Source organism: Zeus faber, assembly GCF_960531495.2.
Source record: "Zeus faber genome assembly, chromosome: 14".
Classification (NCBI taxonomy): domain Eukaryota; kingdom Metazoa; phylum Chordata; class Actinopteri; order Zeiformes; family Zeidae; genus Zeus; species Zeus faber.
Window position 1 is genome coordinate 12,090,352 of NC_137200.1, and position 26,691 is coordinate 12,117,042.

General features: G+C 42.6%; 3 protein-coding genes across 4 annotated transcripts in view; 2 read left to right on the forward strand and 1 right to left on the reverse strand.

Annotated features, from left to right (window-relative positions):
- Window positions 1-441: 441 nt before the first annotated feature.
- On the reverse strand, window positions 442-6,663 carry rcc1l (RCC1 like). Its single transcript, XM_080013904.1, has 12 exons — window positions 6,576-6,663; window positions 5,632-5,911; window positions 4,875-5,004; window positions 4,613-4,741; window positions 4,171-4,237; window positions 3,548-3,599; window positions 3,295-3,379; window positions 2,423-2,604; window positions 1,806-1,893; window positions 1,340-1,513; window positions 967-1,052; window positions 442-826 (listed from the first exon to the last, which is right to left on the reverse strand). Exons 2-12 carry the CDS (start codon window positions 5,908-5,910, stop codon window positions 749-751), a joined length of 1,350 nt encoding a protein of 449 aa, XP_079870030.1. The 5' UTR covers window position 5,911; window positions 6,576-6,663; the 3' UTR covers window positions 442-748.
- A 3,143-nt stretch (window positions 6,664-9,806) lies between these two features.
- tlcd5b (TLC domain containing 5b) lies at window positions 9,807-12,597 on the forward strand (the record flags this gene model as incomplete). The annotated part of the gene is made up of 2 exons (XM_080013417.1): window positions 9,807-10,002; window positions 12,071-12,597. Coding segments are annotated over 2 exons (723 nt in total), but the record flags the coding sequence as incomplete, so codon positions are not given.
- Window positions 12,598-14,440: 1,843 nt separating this feature from the next.
- Window positions 14,441-26,691, forward strand: part of arhgef12b (Rho guanine nucleotide exchange factor (GEF) 12b) — a 37,437-nt gene continuing 25,186 nt past the window's right edge. For both annotated transcript variants that reach the window (XM_080013785.1, XM_080013786.1), the window contains exons 1-7: window positions 14,441-15,061; window positions 21,902-21,996; window positions 23,525-23,623; window positions 25,269-25,318; window positions 25,560-25,617; window positions 25,757-26,040; window positions 26,438-26,521. In XM_080013785.1, the coding sequence (XP_079869911.1) occupies window positions 15,030-15,061; window positions 21,902-21,996; window positions 23,525-23,623; window positions 25,269-25,318; window positions 25,560-25,617; window positions 25,757-26,040; window positions 26,438-26,521 (702 nt within the window). In that variant the 5' untranslated portion in view covers window positions 14,441-15,029. The remainder of the gene's footprint in view (window positions 15,062-21,901; window positions 21,997-23,524; window positions 23,624-25,268; window positions 25,319-25,559; window positions 25,618-25,756; window positions 26,041-26,437; window positions 26,522-26,691) is intronic.

The following is a 26,691-nucleotide window of genomic DNA, read 5'->3' on the forward strand; positions in this document are numbered from 1 at the left end:
TGGGTACCAGTTGGCTGTATTATTTGGCCTGAGTAAACACCACAGAAAACAGCCATGTCCTGGTTGACCTGCGCAGGGGACTCTACACCTTTTAGCTGCTTAACACACACACACACACACACACACAGCCACAGCCACAGCTCCTTTACAAAGTTGGCTCCACATTGGCGAGACAGCTCTCTAGCATCCATGTTTGCCAGCTTTAGCTCGTGTGCGTCACACAAAGCGTTGCCGCAGCTTTTGAGTCACTGTACACCCCCCCCCCCCCTGCCAATTTTCATCTGCTGACATGACACCCAATGCGGCATGGAGTGCAAAAGCAGCATTAATATGGAGACGCAATCACCGAAGTCAGATTACGGATGGGCACCAAATTAATCAACTGTTGTTGTTTGGAAGGATGAGCAAAGCCTAGTTAACATAAATAAATGTGAGCTTGAAAATGATTTTGCAGTATAATTAAAGTCAAATTAAGGCCTATGTTTGCATTAGAAGAGTCACAGCCTCATTGTTTCATTTGAATATACCTAACGGTCAATTCTTGTCAAAATATTTATATATATATATATTTTTTTAAAAGAAGTGGGATCTGGATCTCCTGTGAAGAGCAGCTGCTTCACATCTTTATAGGGGGGAAACAAAAACACATTAAAGCGCCCAAGCAGATTCCCTGCGGTGTGTGATGGGAAGGGTCACCGTTGGAGCGAGGCAAACATCCTGGCTTTTGTTTGCTCCGGTGGTGATTTTCTCAGAGGAGAGACTTCACCAGCGCCACCATGTGGTCAACGCCGCACGCCACGTCCACCACTTGACCCGGTACCGTAACCTGTATAAAAAGAAATTGGGAAAAAAATGATTTTGAATATGGATCTTCTTTTTCGTGAAGAAAGAATGACAAGGGGGAATAAACGCTTAAGTCCAAACACGGGTGAGAGGTTCTCTCCGTAGAAGCCAGTGTCCGCTTACCCGCCACGGGAAGTATTGGTCGTCTTTCCTCCCGATGCCCAAACAGCCTCTGACGTTCTTGCCCCACACAAAGAGCTCCCCTCCATCTGGAAGGACGCGATCAAATAACGGTGCTGAACACAGCATGTTGCAGCAAGGTGGGTTCCGAGAAACTTTAAATGCCAGCTGGGGCGACACGTACTGTCAATGTGTGTGTTACACCCAAAACACTGACTATATTTAAATCACGGAAAGGTTTCCCTGCTAAATTGCTAATGACTATAACCACAAAGACTAGACTAACATAAAAAAATAAACATAAGACGTTTACATTCAGACTTTTCTTCCAATACGCTATAACAGTAACAATTAGCCGCCGGAGGAGCCGCCTCACCCGTGACGGCGGCGAAATGGTCGAGTCCGCAGCGGACGCCCCTCACGGTCACGGTGGGGCTGAACTCCGAGCGGCCGAACAGCGCGGCGGGAATGGGCTCCGGAGTCGCCGATTCGGAGAGCCGGGGGCCCTTTCCCAGGATGCCGTAGCCCCACACGAAAACCTCTCCTTTCTCTGGACACGTGGCAGAAGGAACGAGCCGGACAATCGGCTCATAGCAGGTGGGGTTAGGGTTATAGAGGATTTATAACAATCACACCCCAAAAAAAAAAAAAAAAAAAAAAAAAAAAACAACCGAGCCGGTTGTTAATGGTGACGACCACGGCCGTTTACGTTTAGCATTTGCGATTCTCAAGCTTGGAGTTCGAACCGAGTGACTTATTTCCAGAGTTGCGACATCAAAACTCTGGTATCTAATATGTCAAAGATTTCCAAAGCACCACAGTGTAATTCAACTCTAACTGACCGTTGAGGAAGGCCACCTGGGTGCCCCCGCACGCCGCCTGAACCACCCTGCCGCAACCGTCCAGTGGGAGCCGTCGAGGAGAGTTGATCTGGAAACAGAAACGGTCACATGACTGGTATGTGTGTAAAAAAATTAAATCAATGCTGCTCCCAGTAGGTCAACATTCCTAAATTGTGTGACAGGGGTATTGCCTAAGAAACAGTGCGTTGTGATACATGTCGATGAATAGAGTAGTTGTTGCCCGAGTAACAACTTGAACAATCCTCCCTCGTCGAGCCGTCTCTTCAGACGACACATGGACCCTGTCCGTCATGTGGGAATCTCTTTCTCCTTCACTTTCTAACTTACTAAAAAATGAATAATAAAACGACTAATTTTGCTATTAATGTTACTACTTATGTTGCTCCTAATGTTGCTCCTAATGTTGCTCGCTCCTAGAGAAGGTTTCGCTGGCGCTGACTGTAATATACACCGGTTTGACACTACTGACAAAATGTACTTCCTGTAAGCTGCTAAATGTAATGTAATCATGTACATGTATGTAAATGTACATGTTATCATGTCATCTTTTGTCGTGAATATACAATTTAAAACGATTGGACTCTATGGTAGCTCACCTGTGTCGACTCTGTGACCGAGGCCAGCTGCCGGTACTCCGAGTTACCCCAGCCGTAGAGCTGTCCGTCCCTGGACACGGCCAAGCTGCAGTCCCCGTAGGTGGCGACCTGCTGGACCTCCACGCCGACCAGCTCCCCGGCTACCTCAGCCGGCCCTGCGCTGACCTCATGGTGTCCCAGGCCTGGTGGGCAAGCGGGTGGAACGATGGAGAGAAGGGTGGGTGTCAAGTTGATAGTAAATAGATAGATAGATAGATAGATAAATGTCTTGTTCAGTGAGCTTAATATCAGACGCCCGACTCCGGAAACTATATTTAACTAGTATTATCTTGTGTCTATTATTTTGTAGAGCACTTTGGAGGTAATATTCAGATAGGGTTCTATATATAAAAAAAAGCTTCTATTGATGTTATCAGCAGGTCATTTGGCCAGACTGCAATTCATCCAAGTCAAAGCCACGTCAGCGCAATGCCTTCCAGAATGTTTCCAAATTAATTTTTGGGACATAGAAGAAACATTTCTGAGGACATCACCTGGTGATTGATCTCATCATAAAGTTCATGTTATCCTTTAGGAGTCATCCTTCAACATTACATTGCAATTCTGGACCCGTGGAATTAGCCAATTCTGAGGCTCCTCATAGGTTGGTGGCTGCGAGGACAGTGTTGTGAATGGTACGGTGGCTGACGGTGCTTCAGCTGCACGGGAGTGATAAACACCAGGAAGAGTTCCTTGGGAGACACTGCGAGCACGACAGCAGCGATGAGAAAATCCTTGAATACCCGCAACTTGAAGGTCAAATCGAGCATTCTTGTTGATTTGTCCTAGAATTGCGTGCCCTTCTGATAAAAGTTGAGAGCCCAAACTCCAACCTGTCTGGCCGTCGGCGCCCCAGCCGCACGCGTACACCTTGCCCGTCTCGGTGAGGAACAGACTGTGGTCCTGGCCAGACGCCACCTGAAAGGAACGAGAACGTCGCTGGGGTTGCGTTTCGGACTCGGCACCAGGTGCTGGTGTGCCGTCTTTCAGGTAAGAAATGATGCGGCATGATAAAATAACCACACCCCTCCCCTCCCTCCTCCACCCCATACATAACCGGGTGGAGGGTCTGTCCACAACCCTCACCTGGGTGACCCTGCTGTCAAAGCCTTCTATCCTGTGAATGATGTGGCTGCCACTGTGTGTGTGAGAACAAAAGAGACGGTCACACACACACACACACACACACACACACACACACACACACACACACACACACACACACACACACACACACACACACACACACACACACACACACACACACACACACCTTGTAGTATCCTCCAAGTCACATATAACTATCATAGCCGATGCACTCGTTTATGAACTTAAAAACAAAAAAAGGACATATACTCCAATTAGTTCTGTGAGAAATGATGGTACATGTAGGAACAGGGCAATCAATATAGTCACTATTTTTTTCCAGGTATACCAAAATTGCCAACTGTAGCAGTATGAAAGAAAACATTTTTGAGATCACAAAAGTAATGACAAAATGTACACATTTTTTAATAAAACATATTTTGGCAGCCCTAAATGACACCGCCTGGACTCTCAATAACAACAGACACAACAACAACATAAACCTCAGAGGATTTCAACCTCAGACAGTTTGACTTGAAATGCACATGTCCAGCATGACAGCAACACAGTCGTCAGTGTGTGTGTGTGTGTGTGTGTGTGTGCCTGGGCTTTGAGACTCATACCTATAAACTTCCTCTGGTACAATCGGTCTCCCACACTGTCCGTAAGCGTTGTTTCCCATACTGAACACTTTTTGGGAGGGAAGGGAGGGGAGGGGAGGGAAGAGAGAGAGAGAGAGATGTGAAGATGGACTTGGAGGTAACATTTATGTCATTAAGAACTAACAACTGAGATCAATTGTACACACGTCATAGTGGTGTTAAGACAGGTTTGCTGACCGCTATGAGCCGTTTGTGGTTGGTTATTAAGTACAGTTAACAGGTAGCGGAAAACATAATAGTAATGGCGGCGTTGTTCAAAGTTGACGGGAGCTCTTTGGAAATGCGTTGCGTTGCGTTAACTGACTTGTTCTGTTAACTTACAAATATCGAACAATCTTTCCGTACCAATCTGTCATCTCCTTCGGACGGGCAGAGTTAAAGCTAGTTGGGAGACAACACCCACCTCCCTCTCGGTCGGTAAGCACCAGGGAATGGGCCCGTCCGCAGGCCACCTGCACCACCCTGGTCTCCTGGGGGGTAGAGAGCGGCAGGGCCACGGGGGAGGGCTCCAGCACGTAGTCGTAGCTCTGCACTGGAAACACAGTTGGGTAAGGGAGCAAAGAAGGAAAATAAAACAAGGTCATTCCGGAACATTGGCCAAAGACTTTTGAGAAAAACAAAAAAGAAACAAAAAAAAAACCAGCACACGCGTATTATTGTCTTACGCCGGCTTTTCTGCGTGCGCTGGAAGCCCAGCTGAGAGTCTTTGTTGAGGCCCATGCCCCACAGCTTGGTCACGTCTCTGGTGGAGGAAGCGATGAGGGTGAAGCCGTAGCCACAAGCAGCAGAGGAGATCTGAGGAGCGCACCGAAAGATTAAAAGTGGCGATTAGGCCCGACAATGATTCTCCTGAGTGATGCCACAGAAGAGTGATGGTTACATGAAGAGCATTTGCACATCTGCAAATGCTCTGCTTTAACATCTGCACTGAGTTTTTGTTTATCGTCTAGTTTACAACAATGCACAATATACATTAGAGGGATGTGGTTGTTTTTCCCCCCATATTTAGGCAATCACACACCCACCCTTCAGTAACTTGATTCAGCCAAAAACCCAAACTACCCTTATGTTGTGGCCAAAAAATATAGTAACAACTATCTACAATTCAAGACAATGTTTTGATCTTGAGTATGTTCTGATTTCCACGAAAGAGAAGCATGCATGGGTAAAATGGGGAAATTAAAATTCGCTATGGCTTGTATTTTAAGTGTAGGGCTGCATTTTCCAAATGGTGTGCAACAAATATATAGAACTTTCCTCCAAACAATCCCACCTGCTGATTGGGCCTCTTTCTGATTTGAATCACAGTAAATCAAGAAATTAGCCAATGCCGTGATTGACTGGAAGGAGAAACCGCGTTGCTCTGTTGAACCGCAGCAGCGCATAATTCAAGAACTGGCAGGACTAGAGGTTGAAACATACCTGATCTTCAGTCTCCAGACGGTAGGGCGTGAGCTGGTATTTCCGGGGTTTCTTCCGGCCACTGTCAGGCAGTACAAAGCTGGGAATACCCAGAGCGCCGGTGAAGCTGAATCCCCACACAAACACCTTGTGCTTGGCCTTTCTGTTCTTCCCAACATACTGAAAGACGGGAGCATTGTCCTTCTGCTCCCGTGGTCCGGGGGCTTTGCAGAGTGTCGTATAAGCCTGAACCGCGTGCCCTCTGCGCCGGAAACACAATCGTACGCACGTCAGAGCCATCCTGTAGGAACAGAGGATGCAGGAACACGGTCACCTAAAGGGATGCTCCAGTAGCCCTTCAGTACACCATCGCCCTACAAATAGGGTTTTTATCTTGTGTCTTTTTTTTTTATAAGCTTTTATTTATCTTTATCTATCTCGCCAGATTCAGACGAGAAGGTCAAAACCAATCTCATCCCTGTCTGTCCAACACAGAGCCACACGACAGGCTCCATGCTAAGTGTGTTGGAAGGTAGATCAACTGGCCGAGCCCATGTGGACAAAACTGGAATATCCCCGAAGAGTAAGCTTAAGCAACTCAAAGTTAACAAGAAACTGTTGCATAGGAATGAATGAATATTCATAACCAATATATATATATATATACACGTGTGTGTGTGTGTGTGTATATGTATGTATGTATGTATGTAGGTATATATATATATATATATATATATATATATATATATATATATATATATATATATATATATATTTATATATATTAAAAGCTACATAATTATGAGTGTAATTAAAAACTACATGCAACTGAGTTTAAGAGGAAACATTTCTTGCCAAGATATAAAAGTTAGATATTTGAGACATACTACACACCGAGACTCATGTGCGGGGCAGTGCTTATTATGAATTACAAGCAAATCAGTCTCCTTACAGGAACCTCATACCTTCACCTCCTCCCGAACGACGTTACGCGTTTAACAGACAACACCTCCTGTGCAATATCACAACATTTGTCGCAACAGAACTCCCTCCATTACTCCGGTTCAGCGTCTTACAGTCACGTCACCAGCCACAGGGCGCCGCCATTCAAGCGCTGTAGGAACAGGAAGTGCGATTTATCCCTTACTTCCGGGTGTCGTCCTCGCTTATGATTCGCTAGCGCCATCTAGCGCTCCCACAGATTATGCGCTACTTAACTTAGTTGATGTCTTGACGAGTTTATAAAAATGCATTATTATTGTGAAGGCAGTTTTCTGTTGAGTCACAAAGTACCATCAAATAATTATGTTCCCCAAAATGGATAAATCGTCGTGATCACAAAATTGAATACAATCATCATGATTATAATTTTAGCCACAATCATGCAGCCCTACTTCAGAATGGGAACCGCCGTTAGTTGCGGCTTAGGAAACGCACCCACAGCCGCAAACAGCACCCGATCATAGAATTACACTGTGACCAGGGAGGAACGACCGAACTTCTGCGGACACAAAACAGGCCGGAACAGAAAGCCAAAGCCTAATCGTCCATCTGGAACCCTATTATTTTTGTTCCGATTTTTATTACAGGTACTCCTCACTTAACGACCTACCTGTTTAACGACCGTTCGGACTTATGACCAGCTCTCTGACCAGTCTGAATTGTGCGCGGCGTACAACGCCGCTGTATGCACACTGCGTGCGCGGCGTCTCAGCGTCAAGCATCTCATCGCGCATCACCTTTCATATACTATATACACTATGTACTGCATGTAGCATACTGTACCGCATACTGTGTCACTGTTCAGGGTTGTTCAGTGATGCCGTATTGCTGCGCCGGACTGTTGTATACTGTGCTGTATTATCCCAAACACTACCTCACTTCGTTCACATGCTACTTTAATGCACATATCTGTATATACATAATTGCCTATTCCATATACATAAGCATATTCCCTCTATCTATTCCATTTTATTTCATTTTATTTTCATTGTATTTTATTTTATTCTATATATTTTTATTTTATTCCGTAAGTATTCGACTTACTGTATTACGTTTTAGGAGTCAGTTAGTCGGGCTATTAGAAATTTTTCCTAGGACATATTGTGTGTTATCAACCGGGTGCGTTGCATTACATTTCACTGCATATATGTATGAAAGTATGTATATGTAAGTGACGAATAAAAATCTTGAATCTTGAATCTTGAAATATCCACTAAGTACACTATATATACTATATACACTGTATACACACTATATACTATACTATATACACTGTATATACTATATATACTATATACTCTGTATACACCATATATACTATATATACAATATACACTATATATATTATATATACACTATATAGACTATATACACTATATACACTATATATACTATACACACTATATACACTGTATATACTATATACAGTTTATACATCTCATCTCATCACTTTTCTCAGTCTCAGTCTCATTCCCGAAGTCTCTGAGTATTTACTATACTAGTGTTCGCAATGGCCACGACCCCTTACCGTGAAATAACACGTGAAATAATCGATCAATTCACTTAAAGACCTGGCTGTAGGAACAGAATCTTCTTTTAATGAGGAGTACCTGTATTATATTTCTCTTCGGCATTTTGCGGGCTAGAATTGTCTGGTGCCCGGCTACCGCAAAACCCACGGGCATGGTTGAGATCTTGTTGGAACCGAGGCGTTCCAGACATTTTGTGGTTCAAGTTTGATCCACGTCGATCTACATTTGGAGCAGAAATTAGTGAGAAACTTCTGCAAATTTACTAGAACTTGCAGAACGCTGGCGCAGCGTGACTCGTTTGTGGGCAGGGTGCTTTGTGACATCATCATCCAATTTGTTATTACGTGCAGGTGGCATCCCTGGGAAGGCATTTGTACCTGGCGGGGTGTGCAGTGTAGGCTCCATCGGTCTGTAGTGGTTGCTTTGCGCAGGATTCGCGCTGGTTCGAGACAACAGACAGCAGGGGCCAATTCTGCGTTCGATCGAAGCTCGGAAAACTGTAACTCGTTTTCGTAGTAATGCTGATGTAAAGACGAGCGACAGCACAAACTGACGCTATGTTCCATGGGAACTCGAAAATTTGTAATTGGTGTCGATACGGAGTCATTTGTGTTATGTGAAAACTGTAATTTGTGTCTAACACGACTAACCTGGACCCCGTGTATTGCTGCCTGCACATCAATCATCCCTGTTATTTGCCTGGATCCTTTAAAGGGAACCACCATCAATACGGAAATTTAAATTAAAGCTTTTATCAAAAATGAAACTGTGAGAATTTTGATATTGAAATTACAAGTTTTAGTCTGTTAAAAGATATTGGTCAATTTTTAATGGAATCACCTGCATTTTTCAAATATGTATGTGCAATTAAAGCAACCTTTTTATATTTTTTTTTTGTTCCCCGGTATGCATGGACGGAGGTTCTGTTCTTATTTGCTAGATATCCTTCCTCAAAAATTCAGCCTCCAACTTCTCAAAGAGCGGGCCTATAGCGACCTTCTATCACTTCTATACAAAGCGGGTATCTTGAGAGGAGCCGCAATTGTAATCCCTTAAGAGGATCCAGTCTAAGATTCAGTGGGCAGGGATCTGGGATCCACTAATCGACTTGAGTAGACGTGGCCACCTTCTGTCAGAGCAAACATGTACCTGTTTCAAACTAAGTTGAGCAGCAGAGATATAGGCTCATTTTTTACAACTTTAATAGAAAATTAGTGTTACCGATGTTGACCGAGACTGCATTTCACTGCATTTGCTGCTATTTCCAAAGTGAATCCTATAATAGAAGGACAACTGACAGGAGAAGACAAGGTGAGCCAAAGCTGAGTTTGTGCATGTAAGCCGACTTGTCTTGCATATATTGCAGCCTGTTCTTATGAAAATATTATTTCAGGTCATTGTGCATCTAGAATAGACAACACACTAATCAGTGCAGTGTCTCTAGAGGTCATACGTAGTATGATACTGTTGGCTTAACGCCTATTCTTACTAAGCGTATCACTTGTTCTCATTTTTTTAATTATGAGGGTGCAAGGTGACTTTATTGAATTGTTAATAATTTAACTGAAACCATTTCTCCATTCCACAGAGAAATAAAGAGAGAGGACAAAGAAAGAGAGAGAGAGAGAGAGAGAGAGAGAGAGAGAAAGAGAGAAAGAGAGAGAGGCCATGCTGCTTGTGCAGGTGAGCTGCAGCCTGACTGGCTGGTTCTCCCTCTACTTAGTGTTCTGTGCCACCTTCGCCCAGCGGGGGCCCGAATGGAACTGCCGGCTGGTGACTTTGTCCCACGGCATCTTTATCGTGCTGCTCACCACCTATGTTGTCTTCATAGATGGACCCTGGCCTTTCACGCATGCAGGTCAGTTGGATTTAGTGGCCAGGGTGTTGCATATACCACAGTGTTAAAAATCATCAATTAATTACAGTAATGCGTTACATATCAATGTCATGCATTTAGTTAGTTTTTTTCCCAGTCTGGAGGTAAAAACATGTATACATTAATAATCAATCTCAATCGATATTACTGCTTCCATAATATAACACCTCGTAACATAGTATCCAGATATAGAGAGCAGAAACTCTAGAATATACAGTATATATAGTATACATATTGAAGACCATTGCCATAGCTTCTGAGGTGTCGTACGCCTGAAGGAGCAGTGAGATCCTCCGGTATTTTAAAGTTTTCCTGGATACAACTTCTGTTAAGTTGATGGTATTCCAGTATTATATACTTTTCTTTTACAGCTCGTGTAGTCGTATTAATATTCATTGATTACTTAGGAGGAGCCAGACCAAAATAAGTTTGAATGTAAATTAACACTTTTGTGTTAAATGTGTAAAAGAAATGTACTTTTTTTTTTTAATTACTTTTTGTGTTCTAAGTCCAAATCATAAAGAACTGTTGAGACGCTTAGAATTTGCAGGTTCTGAGTGTCATTGTACTGGATTATTGAACCGGCAAGAAATAATAATTTTTGGCATAGGAAGGGATGAAGTGTACGATTTATATTAATACATTTTTTTTTTTATGAATATATAATTGTATTTATTTATTTAACCTTTATTTATACAGGAGAAACCCATTGAGACAGAGGTCTAATTTTCGATGGTGCCCTGGTTACAATGATCATACGTACACATTTAAAACACCATAAATCCATCTCCAACATTAAAAGTCAATAAATAAAACAACTAAAATAACACTTTTAACTAAAGCGTTCTCAGATCCCAGCATCAAAATCACCCAAAAGATTCTTAAGACTCCCTAAAGGGACTAAGGCATCCAAAATGCAAGTCTTTTGAAAGTTTTCTCACCTAGGCAGCCCACAAAAAAACTGACTGGATCGTCTTATATGACAGTTTGTGTGCTAGTAAGTCCATCAGAGACCTAAATATATGTGCATAAGCACTGAAAAGGTTGGGTTTTTTTTCAAAATAGGTCCCCTTTAATGTTTCAAAATAAACTTCTGAAATTCTCTCCCCAAAATCGCTTCCACAAACTCCATGCCAAAGATTAACAACGGGTCACTACAGATTTTGGTCACTGAACTTTACCAAGGTCGACTGAGGTCAAACTGCGAGGCAGGGGGTCTATGCTCTCTGTTTCAGAGAATGCTCTGTCGTGTGGGGTTTCTCCATCTACATACATTTTTCATTTGAGTCCTGTGTCCCTCTCCACCGCTCTAAATCCATGGCAAGCCATTTTAACATTTAATCCATAGGACGAACTAGTCACTTTTTAAAAGTTACAAGCACTTATTTATTAGATACTAGTAACTATTTCAATTGTTACTAGTAAATGTTGGCATGTTACTAGTAACAATTTGGACAATTTTGTCATTGAATCCTAGGGGCTCCGTGTTTGAGATATTTTGTGACTTAGTGCCCATTCTTGCTACTGTTACTAGTAACATTGTTTGTTTTACTACTAAGTAGTTATGAGTAAAAATTGGTCAAGTTACTAGTACCAAATACAATTTGACTAGTTAAACCAAAATAGTTACCAGTGACTGTTGGAATACCAACTGATAAGTAAAATATAAGTACAAATAACTTTAAAAAACATTTGTCCTATGGATTAAATGTTAAAACGGCTTGCCATCATTTTTTACACCATTACCAGTCAAAAGAGCTTGTTGATAGTTTAATTTTAAATGTTATTAGTAGCAGCAAGAAAAGGCACGAGTCACTAATGAATAAGTACAAGTGCTCTATTAATAGTGACTTGTAAAATCGGTATAGATACGAGTCACAATTTGTAAAGATACTAGTTAGAGACAAATATTTGACATTTCAAAGTAGTTACTAGTACTTGGAATCTCTACTGGTAACTAAAATATAGGTACTAGTAACTTTTTAAAAGTGACTACTTCATCCTAAGGATTAATTGAACCCACCCCTCCACTGTATCCCATGTCCTCCAGGTACGGAAAACACTGACCTGCAGACCCTCGCCCTGGCACTCTGCCTGGGCTACTTCATCTTCGACATGGGCTGGTGCGTGTGCTACCGTTCCGAGGGGCCCATCATGCTGGCCCACCACGCCGCCAGCATCGCGGGGATCCTGCTGGCGCTTGGCATGGGGCGGTCGGGCTGCGAGACCTGCGCCGTCATCTTTGGCAGCGAGATCACCAACCCGCTGCTGCAGAGCCGCTGGTTCCTCCGCAAAGCCGGGCTGTACGACAGCCTCCTGGGCGACGCCGCGGACCTGCTCTTCATCCTGCTGTTTGCCACCGTGCGGGTGGGAGTGGGCACCCTGTTGTTTTACCATGAGCTGACCTCGCCCAGGCCACCACTGATAATGAAGCTCGGGGGAGTTGCTATGTACATTCTCGCCTGGGTGTTCATGGTCGACATCGCTAAATTTGCTTACAAAAAGAGTCGGTCCAAATATACAAGGTGGCTGCAGAACAAAAGGTCAGGGGAAGAGAAGACCATTCAGGATGGCTAAATAAAAAAATATATATATATAAATGATATTGCAAGGTCACTACATTATGTTATTTAGCTGACATTTTTGTCCAAAGTGACTTCCATTTATACAAGTGAAGCATGCAAGGCTCCTCGGGAGCAGTTAGGGGTTAAGCGTCTTGCTCAAGAACACTTCAGCACGCTACCAGGAGTAGCCGGGGATTGAACCGGCAACTTTTCCGATTATTACACGAGTGGCTCTACCTCCTGAGCTGCCGCCCCAATCCCGGCGGAGCGTGCACTCCAGGGCAACTTTTACACTTGAAAGAATAAAAAATAAACATCTAGTTTCCTTGATCCTTACTGAAATGCACTGATCACACCAAACCCCGTGTGCACTAGACACGACTTAGAAGAATGCTGTTCTTCTAGTTTTACCCTGGGAACCCAGCCGGTTACCGCTTTTAGCTCAAATAATTCAAGTCGATCTAAGATTTCTATCATTGCCTAAACTACCAAAGTGGTATACGCCAGTGAAATGTGGAACATCGGCGCAAAAAGAATCCACTTTATGCAGAATCCACTAAATCTTCCATGTTGCACGTTGAGCCAGCTTTTCTGCATAAACCCACAGACATCTTGTCACCATCTGTAGCCGACGCCTCATGGAATATGCTTGGCACTAGTGTACAATACATTAATAAATCAAGTGACCTTAGACTTGGAGAAGTGCCTAAGTCATGTATATCAATCAGTATCCCATACCATTTTTATACTGTCTCAATCGCATTGTCATATTCATAATTTCATATTGTCTCAGTCCTCTATGTCACTAGGTTCAGTGTAAAAATGTACAGATTATTTTCTCGAACAACCTGCGGAAATGTGTAAATGTCAATGACCAAAGTAAATATATCTTACATATCTTAAAAACATGTCAAGTCTATTATAGTGCGTGGCTGACTAGACTGTGGACTCAATATGAATGTTGAAGTTCTTAGTTTGGAGTCTTGAGACATTTCTAACCACCCAGGTTTGAGAGATTGTTTTATTCACCTCAAATAGCTGCAGCTATAGTAGCCCTTAGAGATTGTGCCATGTGTACAGTATGTGTCATAGCTCCAGCTCAGCCTGCCGAAACAACATTTTTCCATTTTCAGCGCTGAAACTGGCAATTCCTGCTCTCAAAGCATATTCAATTAAAAAATGTTTTTTCCTCAGCATTACAAACAGACACCTAAAAAAACATCAACAGTTGCAAATTTCACCATTACTGTATATATATATTTTTTTACCAGCTTTATCAATCCCTTGGAAAAAATAGAAGCACAGAGCTTCACTCAATGGAGCAATATGTTATCTATATATTATATAAATTATATATATATATGTTTATATTATATATATATATGTTTATATTATATATATATGTTTATATTATATATAACATGTATATATAAATATGTATATATATATGTAAATATTATATAATATATATTTAAAATGTATATTATATATACAGTATATATACAGTATACATACATATATACAGTATACCTACAGTGTGTATATACGGTATATATATTATATATATACAGTATATATACTGTGTGTGTGTGTGTGTGTGTGTGTGTGTGTGTGTGTGTGTGTGTGTGCGTGCTCTGTCAAACAATAGAAAATAGAGTAAATGTTCATGTCTATATAACTTTTTTTTCCTCTAAGTTTGGGAACCCCTGTACCATTGTACTGAGCACCCAGTCGTGCTGTGGGTGGTGGTATGGGTGGTGGTATGGGTGGCGGTATGGGTGGTGGGGGTTTTCTCTTCCTCTGTGGGAGTGGGGAGCAGCGTTTCCTCTTCCCAGTTTCCGGACGGAGACCGAGCCCCGGTCGGAGTTTCACAACCAAAACTATTATTTTGTGTTTTGTATTTTTTTTTTAACTACCTGACATGTACACGCTCGACCGGCGTCGTTAGGTGCGGAAGTGAAATATCGCTGTTTGTCTTCACCCGCGTCGAGAGAAAACCAGCCGGGCGGAGCGACGCGCGCAAAAGAAAAAAGAGAAAAAAGGTGGAAAACATCCCGAGAGGATGCGGACTCGAACGCGTCGGTCGACTCCGTCCGCGTCTCGATGCCGAAGCGTGTCTCGGTGAACAGAGACCGACTCCGTGCGCGTTCGGCGTTGACACCGGCCGTCGAACCCCTGGAAGAGCTTCATCGAGAGCGGTCGTCTTTCCCGCGAGTGCTCCCCATGCATCTACGCGTCCCGCGGTGCACTCCGGTCCTGCGGGTGGTTCGACGCGGCCGCCTTTGTCGTTCCCCTCTCACGTGGGGTTTTGGGAACGGCCGTGACTTCTTCGTCTCCCCGCCTCCGGTTCTCCGTGGACGGGCCGGAGTTTAGAAGAACCGCGGTCGGCAGTACAATGTGATCCGGGCGGCAGTTCAAGGAAACCAAAGGGAGCAATACGTCCCAATGAGTGGCTCACACTCCACACTCACTGACAGGTAATGCTGCTTGCTTCTCCTGCTCACAACAATTTTATTATTAATATTATTATTATTATTATTATTATTATTATTTTCTTTACTCATCTTATATAGAATGTGCGCGCACAGATCTAAGATAAGATAAGATAAGGTCAACTTTTATTAGTCCCGCAACGGGGACATTTACATGGTTTATTATCGACGCACGTCTGTAAAGCAGGGCAAGTTTATTCAAAGCTCAATATCACAAGGCACAAGATTATCCATCAGTTTATAGGAGGCCAGTCAACCAATATGGATGTTACTGGTGGACGCACCATACAGTCAAATAAAATCCAGGAACGCATTCAATGTTGTGTTTTCTTCCGATTTGGCGTAATGAGGATGCCTATAGTCCAGTAGATTTGATGTAAAGCAGAGATTTAGTTTTAATTTTATTATTATTATTATTATTATTATTATTTATAAAAAATCTATTATCTATCTATCTATCTATCTATCTATCTATCTATCTATATTATTTTGTTTTATGTACACTGTATATGTATATTTTATCATTGTTAATTATTGTTGTTAAGTCCAACCGGATGGTTTTAACTGAATTTTAAGTTTTGGTTCACCTATTGTTTTTGTTGGGGGTAAAACAAAAAAAAAGAACGCACGTAAACTGGATGGGAACCTGGTATTGGCCTTGTGTTACCATTCGTGAGCCACAGGGGGTTCACTGGCTGTGCTTGGCGTTGATCAGACGCATAAGAGGTGACATTAAGAATGCATGCTGTGGTGTCACAATAGTATCTAATAGAGCAGCGGGGGTCAACTGGACTAGCCTGGGGATCAGGATTTTGTCCTTAGTCGTAAAGTCATGACCCAACATAATGTACGATTTTAACCATTTAAATTGATTTCACAAAAACATGAATAGTTCAGTAATCCACGAAGAACAAGGCCAACCAGAGCTGAAAACTAAACTGGAAAAACCCATTTCTTGTACATCTAATATGGGTCCATGATTGGACATTATGGAAGGAGACTTCATTTCCAGGTCTAGATATATCGCCTTTGTTATTATTCTCTTATATAGTTTTATACTGCTTCTGCATAGCCATCATGTTTTTTTATTATTATTACTTGCAGCCGTCAGGTATTTTTCACCTGAATATCAGCTATGATCAGGAAACATTTTGTAACTCTGCCAACTTATCGATATACAGTATGTGTTCCCTCTTGGTCCTGTGTTTACACGCCAAATAACACGTGTGTAATATGCCAGAGACCTTTTCCCAAATCACAGTAGTTCTGGCAGAAAGTGAGTGAGCAAATTGTGATTAGTTGAAACGCCGATGGTGGGGCAACAGGGAAAACCGCCTCTTCCCATTGGAGAATTGAGAAGTGTCCGATGTAGTTTGGGCCCCCCCCCCAAAACCAATTTTGTGCGGCTTATCTTTTTCCTTTTATTGCTGACGTTCTATCTTATAATACGGGACCAATCTAGGCCAACTAACAGAAGCCGCGCATGACTGTCATTTGATTTCGTGACCTTTTTTTTTAATGGAAATGATCATTTCACGGGAAAGCCTTCATCCTTTGGAACATTATATCATGGTAGTTGTGTAATGATCTTTCGCTGCCTAGAGACTGGGCCTATTTGCCTTTTTTTAAATCGTATTTAGTGCTCGACAAAAGAACCAAATGCAACCAAAGCACCAAAAACTAGGAAACTGATCGACAGCAATTCAAAGTTCACAATGTAAGTTTCTGCACACAATGCTGCAGCATGCTGGTTATTGTTTACTTAGGTTGATCTAAAACAGTTGCAGTGGTGAATTTTCAAGGAAACCAAATCTTCAGTGAATATCAAGAACACACGAATATTGGCACAATTAAATGTGATCTCTTTCTCATAGACACACACACACGTAGACACTCACACACTCACACACTCACAACCACGTCTTTGTGTGTGTGTCATGGTTGACGTCACTCACACGTCAACCGTTAGTATTTGGATATTTGACCGAGCAGGAAGAGTCATTTCGTTGTTCATTGCAAATCAGTGTGCACAGTGTAACAACATTGCATTTTGGATGTACACTTCTTGCTGAACTTTTATTGTGATTTTTTTTTTAATAATTGCACAGTGGCGGTATACAGTATATATTCTGTATATGTGTATGTACTGTATATGTGTATGGAATTCAGACACCCAACAGTATAATCTGTGCCTGGAGGCAGGAGGCAACTATTTTACCATGTCAGTCTGTTTTGCTGATCTCGGTGTATCCTGCACACTGTGCTCTCATGGGAAGCAGTGACATCACTTATAAACTATGTTTGTCAGGCCACCGTCGCCTCCACCGAGAGTTGTGTAGGATGATTACCAGCAAAAAAAAAAAAAAAAAAAGTCAAATGCTTGTTTTACTGCAGTCAAATCCAACTCGGTTTAGGTGTTTTTATTTGATTTGATATACTTCATTAATTCCTCCGGGCAAAATAAGTCCTCTGCATTTGAGCCATCCTAGTATCTTACGTATTTAGCAGCAGTGGGGTCAACTCCAGATCTTGACCGATGCCTCGAACGACTGTGCAACTGCTGGTGTACGAAGCGTTTAGAGCGAAGGCCAGCGTACTCAGTGCGACCGGTTGCACACTAGAGGGAGGAGCTGGGAACTATATAAGTGTTCATTTTCAAAACACATTTTCTCTTGCAAATGGACCTAATTATGCCTCTTTATCTCAATGAATGTCAGAGTTCATGCATATGATCGGAGGCGTTTTGTTGCCAGTCATACTGTCGTCATGACAACGTTCCTGGATCAGACATGAGCAACTAAACTATTTTCAACATCATCGACTGAATTATGTTTTTTCTCACTTGGGATGGGGTGCATTTATAAAGCGCTTTTCTAGTCATTCCACTCAAAGCACTTTACCTATACCTCACATCCACCCATTCATACATCGATGGCGCACACCAGCTCAACGAGAGCAGTTAGGGGGTTAAACGTCTTGCTCAAGGACACTTCAGCATGCTACCAGGAAGGGCTGGGGACCGAACCAGCATCCTTCCGAGCACTAGATCCGCTCTACCTCCTGAGCTACTGCTGCTGGTTATTTTTTGTGAGCGTTCATCCATATCCACAGTTTACTGTCTATTTACCAACCACATTGGTTAATTAAGTTCACTGCGGCTACCCACCCCGTCTCGGGCATGTGTGATCTGATTTTTCCCAGGAAAGGCGGACCCCGCCACCAACAATGGAGACAGCATGTAATTACATTTACATTTACATTACATTTAGTCATTTATCAGACGCTTTTATCCAAAGCGACTTACAATTGTTCAAAGACCGACGGACGCAGCCATCAGGAGCAATTAGGGGTTAAGTGTCTTGCTCAAGGACACTACAGCATGCTAGCAGGAGGAGCCTGGGATCGAACCAGCAACCTTTAGATCACTAGACCACCAGCTCTACCGCCTGAGCCACCATCCCCCCATAATAATCACGCATAACATGTACACACAATACATTGAATGGCTGCTTCTTAAAAATTGCCAGCTAAAAGAAAGTATGAGATATGGGATTTTTTTAACAAAATAATCTCACGGATTTCCACTTTAAAACACAGTTCCAATCATCACCAAGCAAGAAGGTCATGGGAATAGTTTCAAACTGAGACAAAGATAATATTGTTGAATCTATTGAAAGCTCAAGTGTCTGGATCCCGAGTCTGTCGGAAGGCTCTCCTGAAATACCGAGGGAGGGACTTAAATCAATTGAAAGCTTTTAGTTGTAAACCTTTCTAAAAGAAACTGTAGCTGATTGTCTGGATAACATTTTTGCTTCGGGCGTCTTTGTTGGCCAGTGCGCCCCTATCACTGACAATTTGGAGTTAAATGCCTTCCTGTGATAATCTCCGAGAAGTTGCCTGGTATTTTTAGCATCCAAGAAAGAAAGCATTGGGAAAAAAACGTGCAACACGCCGAGTGGAGGGGGTCCTTGTACCACTCCAAAAACAACCTATATCCTAAGACTACCCAGCATACAGTACCTTTCTGTCTCGCTGTCTTAATAAACAAATTAAAGTATATGTCCTAGTAATGTACATTTTCAGATGGAAAGCTACAGTAATGATTTTCTTTCTCTCTTTTTTTTAGTCAATCTAAAGGACAAACAGATTTCGATTTTCAAAAATGTTCCACATCCCGATAAGCCGCTGCAGAGCTCATTCAGCCGACCTGTCTGTCACCATAACCCGAATGTCGTTATTTTCTTTGAAACTCCACATGAGTCGGACTAATTATCGCCAGAAATTGGATCTCGGAGCCAGAGCTGGCAGGATAGACACCACCTAATAGGTCAGACGTGTATCTCCTCCGCCCGAGACAGTCTAGCGCTGCCTTATCTAGTGATAATCTCCCCAGACCACGGCAAAGGAGAAGCCCATTAAAGGAGTCTTCCACTGCTTGACAAATTATAAAAATAGAATTTATCACTCTCCCCGCGGTATCCTTGACCACTGTTCAGTTGAAGTTTAATTACACAGAAGTGGGATTTTTCGGCACATTTCTCTGGCTACGTGCTTTAATGAATTTGATTTTCATGTTTTTAACAATTCAAATGTTCCAGCTTTTCTGCCAACTATCATCAAACTGCAGTAAAATCCTGTGTCCTGCCCTCTCTCACAGATTTGTTAACCTCCTACATCCCCAGCCCCCAGACTTCTCCCTCCCGTGCTCGGGAAATGGGAGGCGAGCCAAAAAAACCCCGCCCCCTTTCCGGGAATCGGTCCCAAAAAGCTGAAGCGTAGTAGCGGAGGTTGGCTGTGACGGCAGCACCCATTGTTGAGAACGCAGCCTGGTCCCCCCCCATTGTCCGAAGGGAGGAAGAGAAAACCAAACAAACCCCCTCCGGTGGAGTGGAAGCGGCACCGGGGATGGGTGAGGGGTTGGGGGGGTGGTCGGAGGGGGCTATTTTTGTGTGAGGAGCCACTAAGTCACTTCCTCGCATTTTGGGGGTATGTACATGTGATAAGCCAAGCAGAGAAGCTAAGGAGTGGGAGGTCTGAACCTGGACACGTTATGCGCAACTAGATGGAGTCGCTACCCACGAGGCCGATGACGCAGTTTTTTTTGCAGCAGCTCATCATAAGAGCGGGAATGAGATAAGATAACACTTTATTTATCCCCGGAGGGAAATTCGGGTGTTTAAAAACTGGAGTCGAGAAAGATACAAATTAAAATGAGATAAGAAATAACATACGCATGTGCATGTACATCTATCCACACAAGCTAACATGAAGTTACCCAACTATACTGAACTTTCTTTCTAACGAGCCAAACTCAGAAACAGAGCTGAGAACATTTAAATAAAATTGAAAAAAGTGAAAAGCAAGGAATAAGTGTGGAGCTACTGTAACAGGCAGCAACTTAGGAGCAGTGCCAAGAGCACATACTGTATACGCTGTATATATGTATATATATAATATATGCACATATAATATATGCATATACACATATTTAATATGCATATATAATATGCATATGCACGTATTTAATATGCATATATAATAAGCATGATATGATATACATATATAATTATGTGCATATATAATTGTGCCTAAACAACCATTTTACACTCAGTACAACGACTCCATCCCTCCAAAGCTACATCTTTTTACCTTTTAATTACTTCTTACATTTACGTGCACATTGCCCTTTTGCCTGGGGTATTTTTCCCAAACGGGAAAAAAAAATTCCACTTGTTTTTCCTAATTCAGTTGGTTGCGATCTGCAACCTCACCACTAGATGCCACTGAATTCTACGCACTGCACCTTTAATTCTCTTTCTGATTAACGTTTGTTGTTGTTTGTCTTTGTTACTTGTTTTACTCCTATTCTGCACACTGCATCGCTGAAAGTTGGCACACAGTAGAAGCAGCTCAGTGCTTGCATGACATTTGCTGTAACGTTATGTATTGACAAATAAAACTTTGACACACAGCGTCGTCACAAAATGAGACTTAGTGAGTTCCAATGGGAATGGGATTGCAGTTCAAAATAAAACAGTTTCTGCAAGGTTGAATGATTTAAGGATGAATCTTTGCATATCATTTAAGCAACTTATTTGGTAACACAATACATTTCTGTAATCCATATCAAAAAGCCTGCCATGCAGATATGTTCTGTACGAGCGAGAACAGAGAGACTGAGACAGAGTTTCTTCCCTCAAGCCATCAGAACTGTCAATGCTGACCTCACCAGGGGTCCTAACTGAGCCATGCACTAGGCTCCACTACCTACTGTACTGTATGTAGCATACTGTACCGCATACTGTATCACTGTTCAGGGTTGTTCGTGATGCCGTATTGCTGCGCCGTACTGTTGTATACTGTGCTGTATTATCCCAAACACTACCTCACACTATTCACATTCACATGCCACTTTAATTCACATGCCACTTTAAATGCACATATCTGTATATACATAGGCATATTCCTTCAACCTATTCCATTTTATTTCAATTTATTTTTTATTGTATTTTATTCTATATATTTTTTATCTTATTCTATAAGTATTCCACTTACTGTATTACGTTTTAGGAGTCAGTTAGTCGGTCTATTAGAAAGTAATTTTCTACTTTTTATTTTATTTTATTTTAGTACTTTTTCCTAGGACTTCTTGTGTGCTATCACCGGGTGCGTTGCATTACATTTCACTGCATATATGTATGGAAGTATGTATATGTATGTGACAAATAAAAATCTTGAATCTTGAATCTTGAATCTTGTACAGCGTGAGAGGTTTCATATACTCCTAACTCGTTGCTGAGTGTTGACTTCTGCCTTTGTCCACAGGACCCCGAGTATTCTCAATAAGGACCAACCTCCGGATAGGAAACCCAAGAATGAGAAATCTCCGGTCTCCCTCAAACATGAATTTGACCCAACAGGTGAGAAATAACCCCCTGAAAGTCTGCCTCACACCGAATCCGAATATGCATCAGACGGTTGGATCCTCCCCTAGTGGCCGTCGAATGAACTGCGTCTGGGTTTCGTTTTGCAAAATATGTCAGGGAAAATTCTCCTGGCCATTAAAACACATTTTTATTCGAATGATTGAAGTGTTCTCCCGTAAAACAAAGAAAATGCATTAATGATGTTATTACGTATCCAAACAACATGATATGGTGAGGAATTATAGTATGTTTTAGGATAGGAATATGGTTATTAGTGACTTGCAATAGATTTACTTGAGAATATGACATGTAAACATAATAATAATAATAATAATAATAATAATGATAATAAACAAGGAATTCTGACCGCTGAATTGGGGTTGGACAGGTGTATTATATCTAGCGTTGTGCAGCAAGGACACCATGGACAAAGTCTCTCATATAGTGTATATGTCATTAGTAGTGAAGCCAAACAGTGCCAGGTAATAATCTCTGGCTTGGCTCGGGACAACAGCTCTTTGGCGACGACCTCCGCATGAAGTTGATGGATGGTCCCAGTTGCTGGGGGGGCAAGGCAGATTCCGGTTTCTAGGAGGGACGTTTTTTAGATTGGGGTTCTGGTTTCCCGGGCGCTTGGGGTCGGCAGCAATCCTTTCCGTCCTGACGTCCTGGAGCCCTGCCACGGTGTAGGAGGACACCGGCACAGGTTTCCCAGCACCAAGAACAACTACTTCTTTTTTTTTCATGATCTTTCTCTTGATCCAGCAGAGAATGTGCCGGAATAATTTGCTGAAATTCAGCTGAGTTTGATCTGTGATCCAATGACCTCCAGTGAGCGTAGCTAAAGCTGTTCACATGAGTATAGATTATCCTACCAAATTCTAATGGGACATTTGTAAAAAAGAAAAGAAAAGAAAAAGCGCACGACCAGGATATTCTATACGATTCTGTATATTTGATATTTGACTATTTATTTTTTGTATTTTTCTGCTATTTGTGTGTAGTTGGCAATTTCAATTTTAATTTTATTTTTAACTTTACTTTTTATTCAATTTTATTTTATTATCGTTTTATTTATATTTTTCAAGACAGCACACCAATCCCCCACGTATATTGAAATGTACCTGGCGAAATAAACTCCTTCTGATTCTGGTTATGTCGCTGTATATTTACTGTTTCACTCTTGCCCTCTCCCTCTGCCCCCCCCCAAAAAAAACACAGACAATTAGTTTGATGTACCACATTATGATATTGTTGAACAGCCTCACAACCTGCGTTAAGTAACTTTTTCAATGGGGACAATACACATTCTTTACAATTTAAAAAAAAAAAAAAGAAAAAGAAAGTGAACGTACAAACAAAATCCGTCCACGATTCCATTGACCCGAGGTTTTGACTAAAGCATGTACAATCCAATGTCCACACGCCTATTCTGCACCAGGCTCCCTAATAAGCCTAATGACCCAACGATGTCCCGCAAATGAACCGGAGTGTGGGTGCCTGTGGACGTGTGCTCTCGCAGGTCTGGTTCAGCGCTGCGTGATCATCCAGAGGGATGAGAATGGCTTCGGCTTGACCGTGAGCGGAGACAACCCGGTGTTTGTGCAGCTGGTCAAAGAAGGTGAGCCTTTGCAAATACCGGCGGATGCACTTTATTCCATCGCACACCGTGACATGAAAGCGTGTTAATCCTTCTTTAAGCCATTGACGTAATAATGATGAGAATACATTGGGCTCCTGTGTGGAAAAAGAACCTCACCCTATTTAGTTGTAAGTTGTGAGTTTATTGTGTTTTCCAGGGGACCAAATTAACGAACCACATTTCTTAGGAATAAGATACAAGGCTACTTCAATTTTGAAGCTACTGTAATATAATTAGTGTATTTTATACTTCAGTCTTTGTTTTACAATTTTTGGGAGGTTTTGGGTTTTGGGTGGTAGTACGGATCAATTTGCAAACTTTTCCTGAGGAATTCCACCACAAAACCTCTTCCTTTGTTACTGCCACGGCTCTCAGAATTTGAATTGAGTTGGAATATAATAAAATGCATGGAACATTGAAGCCACCTTGTTTTCAAAATCTGTAAATGTGTCAAAAAGTGGATAAACAATGCGCCCAAACACCCCCCAAGTTTCAAGACTTGTGCAAAAAACAATGTAAACTTGGGTGAGGGCGTCTGTTCTGAATAGAACAATTGGGTGGGTCTTAGAACATTTTCCTGGGAAAAGAGTCCTTCAAAGTCAAATCAAATTGAATTCACTTTGCACAAAGTCAGCTCAGTGGAATCAGTCGCACATTAATAGGACATGTGATTTCAGTCGGCAGAAACAGAATTATCAGAGTGGGGATCACAAAACATCTACTAGGGCAACATCTATTTTGTCCGGTTAGGATTTGAGACCAGACCACACATGCACTTTCAGAAGTTGGCCAGGTGTGCCGTGAAAAAATGTCTAATTTCACTTAAAAAATGTAAAGATAAAATGATCGAGCTCTTGTGTTGGAATTCATCTAATTCGTCACTTCCATCCAGAAAACCAGATGTGATCATCAGAACAAGTTGGACTGTAAATGGGAGGACTATCATTCGTACGATGAATGGTTCGACTCTGTTTTCAAGATTCGGTTCTTGACGAGTCGCTCAATTTTCTCCAGTCGGGGTGAAGCGCAGGGAGCGAGGGAGAACGTCCGTGGAACAAAAGTCGGTTCATCGGGAGCGGAATTCTCACAGGAATCGCCTCGTTCCGTCAAAACGATTTATTTCGGTGGAATGCGGAGAGTGATTTCGTCGCATTCAATCTTAATTGTGCCAAAGGCCTTGACCTTTTTTCTTGTCTTGGTCGCCAGTGATTATTTGCTTTGTGAGTCAAAGGCTCGCTGTTTTTGCCGGAGCGGCTCCCGACTCCTGAGCCATTTAAAAGAATTGTTTGCGGCTCTCGGGTCACTTATAATTCAGAAACATTAGTTGACATGTTTCTGACGTTTTTAGTGGTTGACAGGATTATGGCTTAGTGTTGTGGGATTATTTCATTGTAAAAAGTGTATTGTAAAAACACTGCTCTAGGGTCGTGAGATTGGCTTCTCGGCCTTCCCCCCTGATCGTCCGGCATTTTTCGAGAGCCCATTGGCCCCTTCTTTTCTGAGTGACAGGAAGGTGGCGGCACCAAGGGAAACATTGGGTTTATTCAGCGCTGTCGGTGTCGGCTGTGTGGAAACATCGCACACACCGACAGCTGACTGTCTCTGGCTCTGTCCCACGCTGTAGACGGTGCAGCCATGAGGGCCGGTGTCCAGACGGGAGACCGGATCATAAAGGTGTGCCTCCTCCGTCTTCTTTGAGATCATAAACAATTCAGATCATATATAATTCATTAATGTCCCTTTTTTTTTTTTTTTTTTTTGTAAACACTGATGAGTAATCAGAAATTCTGGAAAGCTTAATTCAGGATTAGATACAGAGGAGTCAACCTTGGTACAAGCTACATGTTTAAAGGTTAAGGTCCAAAGCCTCTTTCTAAGTTGTTTATATTTGTCAAATATTCCATATCTGTTGCAGGTTAATGGGACCTTAGTGACACAGTCAAACCACATAGAAGTGGTGAAGCTTATAAAATGTAAGTGCACCATTTTCTACACCTTTGTTTTATTTATATTTGCCTTATATGCCTCAGTAATAGTCACACTGGAAGTATTGTTCCAAAAAAGCCTAAAGTTGGTGTGTTGCAATGTTAACATAGTCTCTTCACACGGCAGCGGGCTCCTACGTAGCGCTGACAGTGCTGGGGAGGCCTCCGGGGCTCAGCCAGATCCCCCTGGAGGAGGAGGAGGAGGAGGAGGAGAAGAAGAAGAAGGAAGAGGAAGAGAAGGATGAGGGAAAGGAAGAGGTGCAGAAACAGGGTCCGGAGGAAGCGCCGGGGGAGCCGGGCTGGCCCTCCAATTCCCCCACGCAGCCGGGGAACGGGGAGCCCCAGCCGGTCCCTTTCGGCTCCACCAGCAGCATCCCCCAGGAAAACATGGCCTCCCCCGTGCTTCTCAGGGTAAGGTCAGACAAATGGTGTGCGTGTGTGTGTGTGTGTGTGTGTGTGTGTGTGTGTGTGTGTGTGTGTGTGTGTGTGTGTGTGTGTGTGTGTGTGTGTGTGTGTGTGTGTGTGTGTGTGTGTGTGTGTGTGTGTGTGCGTGTGTGCAAATAAGTTTCCCACACACTCGAAAGTGAAGGCTGTATTGTTTTGTTCTGTAATTTGATGTATTACGTAAGTGAAATAATTGAGCCTATATGCGCAAGCCATCAGACCTGCCTCCGGTTCGCAGTCAGAACAGAGGTTTTTAAAAGTGAACACGGCCACAAAGCTCAGTGCGACGGCGAATACATTGCGGTGATGAGAAATGCTTCATTCGATATCCCTCATCCTCACATTGTGGCGTGTGCGCTTTCAGGCAGGTGCAGCGCTGCAGGGAGAGGCAGAGGAAGTTGAGGCCGGGCCGACCAGAAGGAATCGCTCCCCGCACAGTGAGCCCTCTGTGAGTCCTAAACAAAACCAAATCCGTTGCCGCAAAACACTGTGTGCGCCCTGCGAGCAGCCCCGCAGGTGCACCGTGAACATTTTTCAAATTAGACTTAAAGGGGACCTATTGTGCTCCTTTTCAACAAGTATATATAGGTCTCTGAGGTCCCCAAAACATGTTATTTC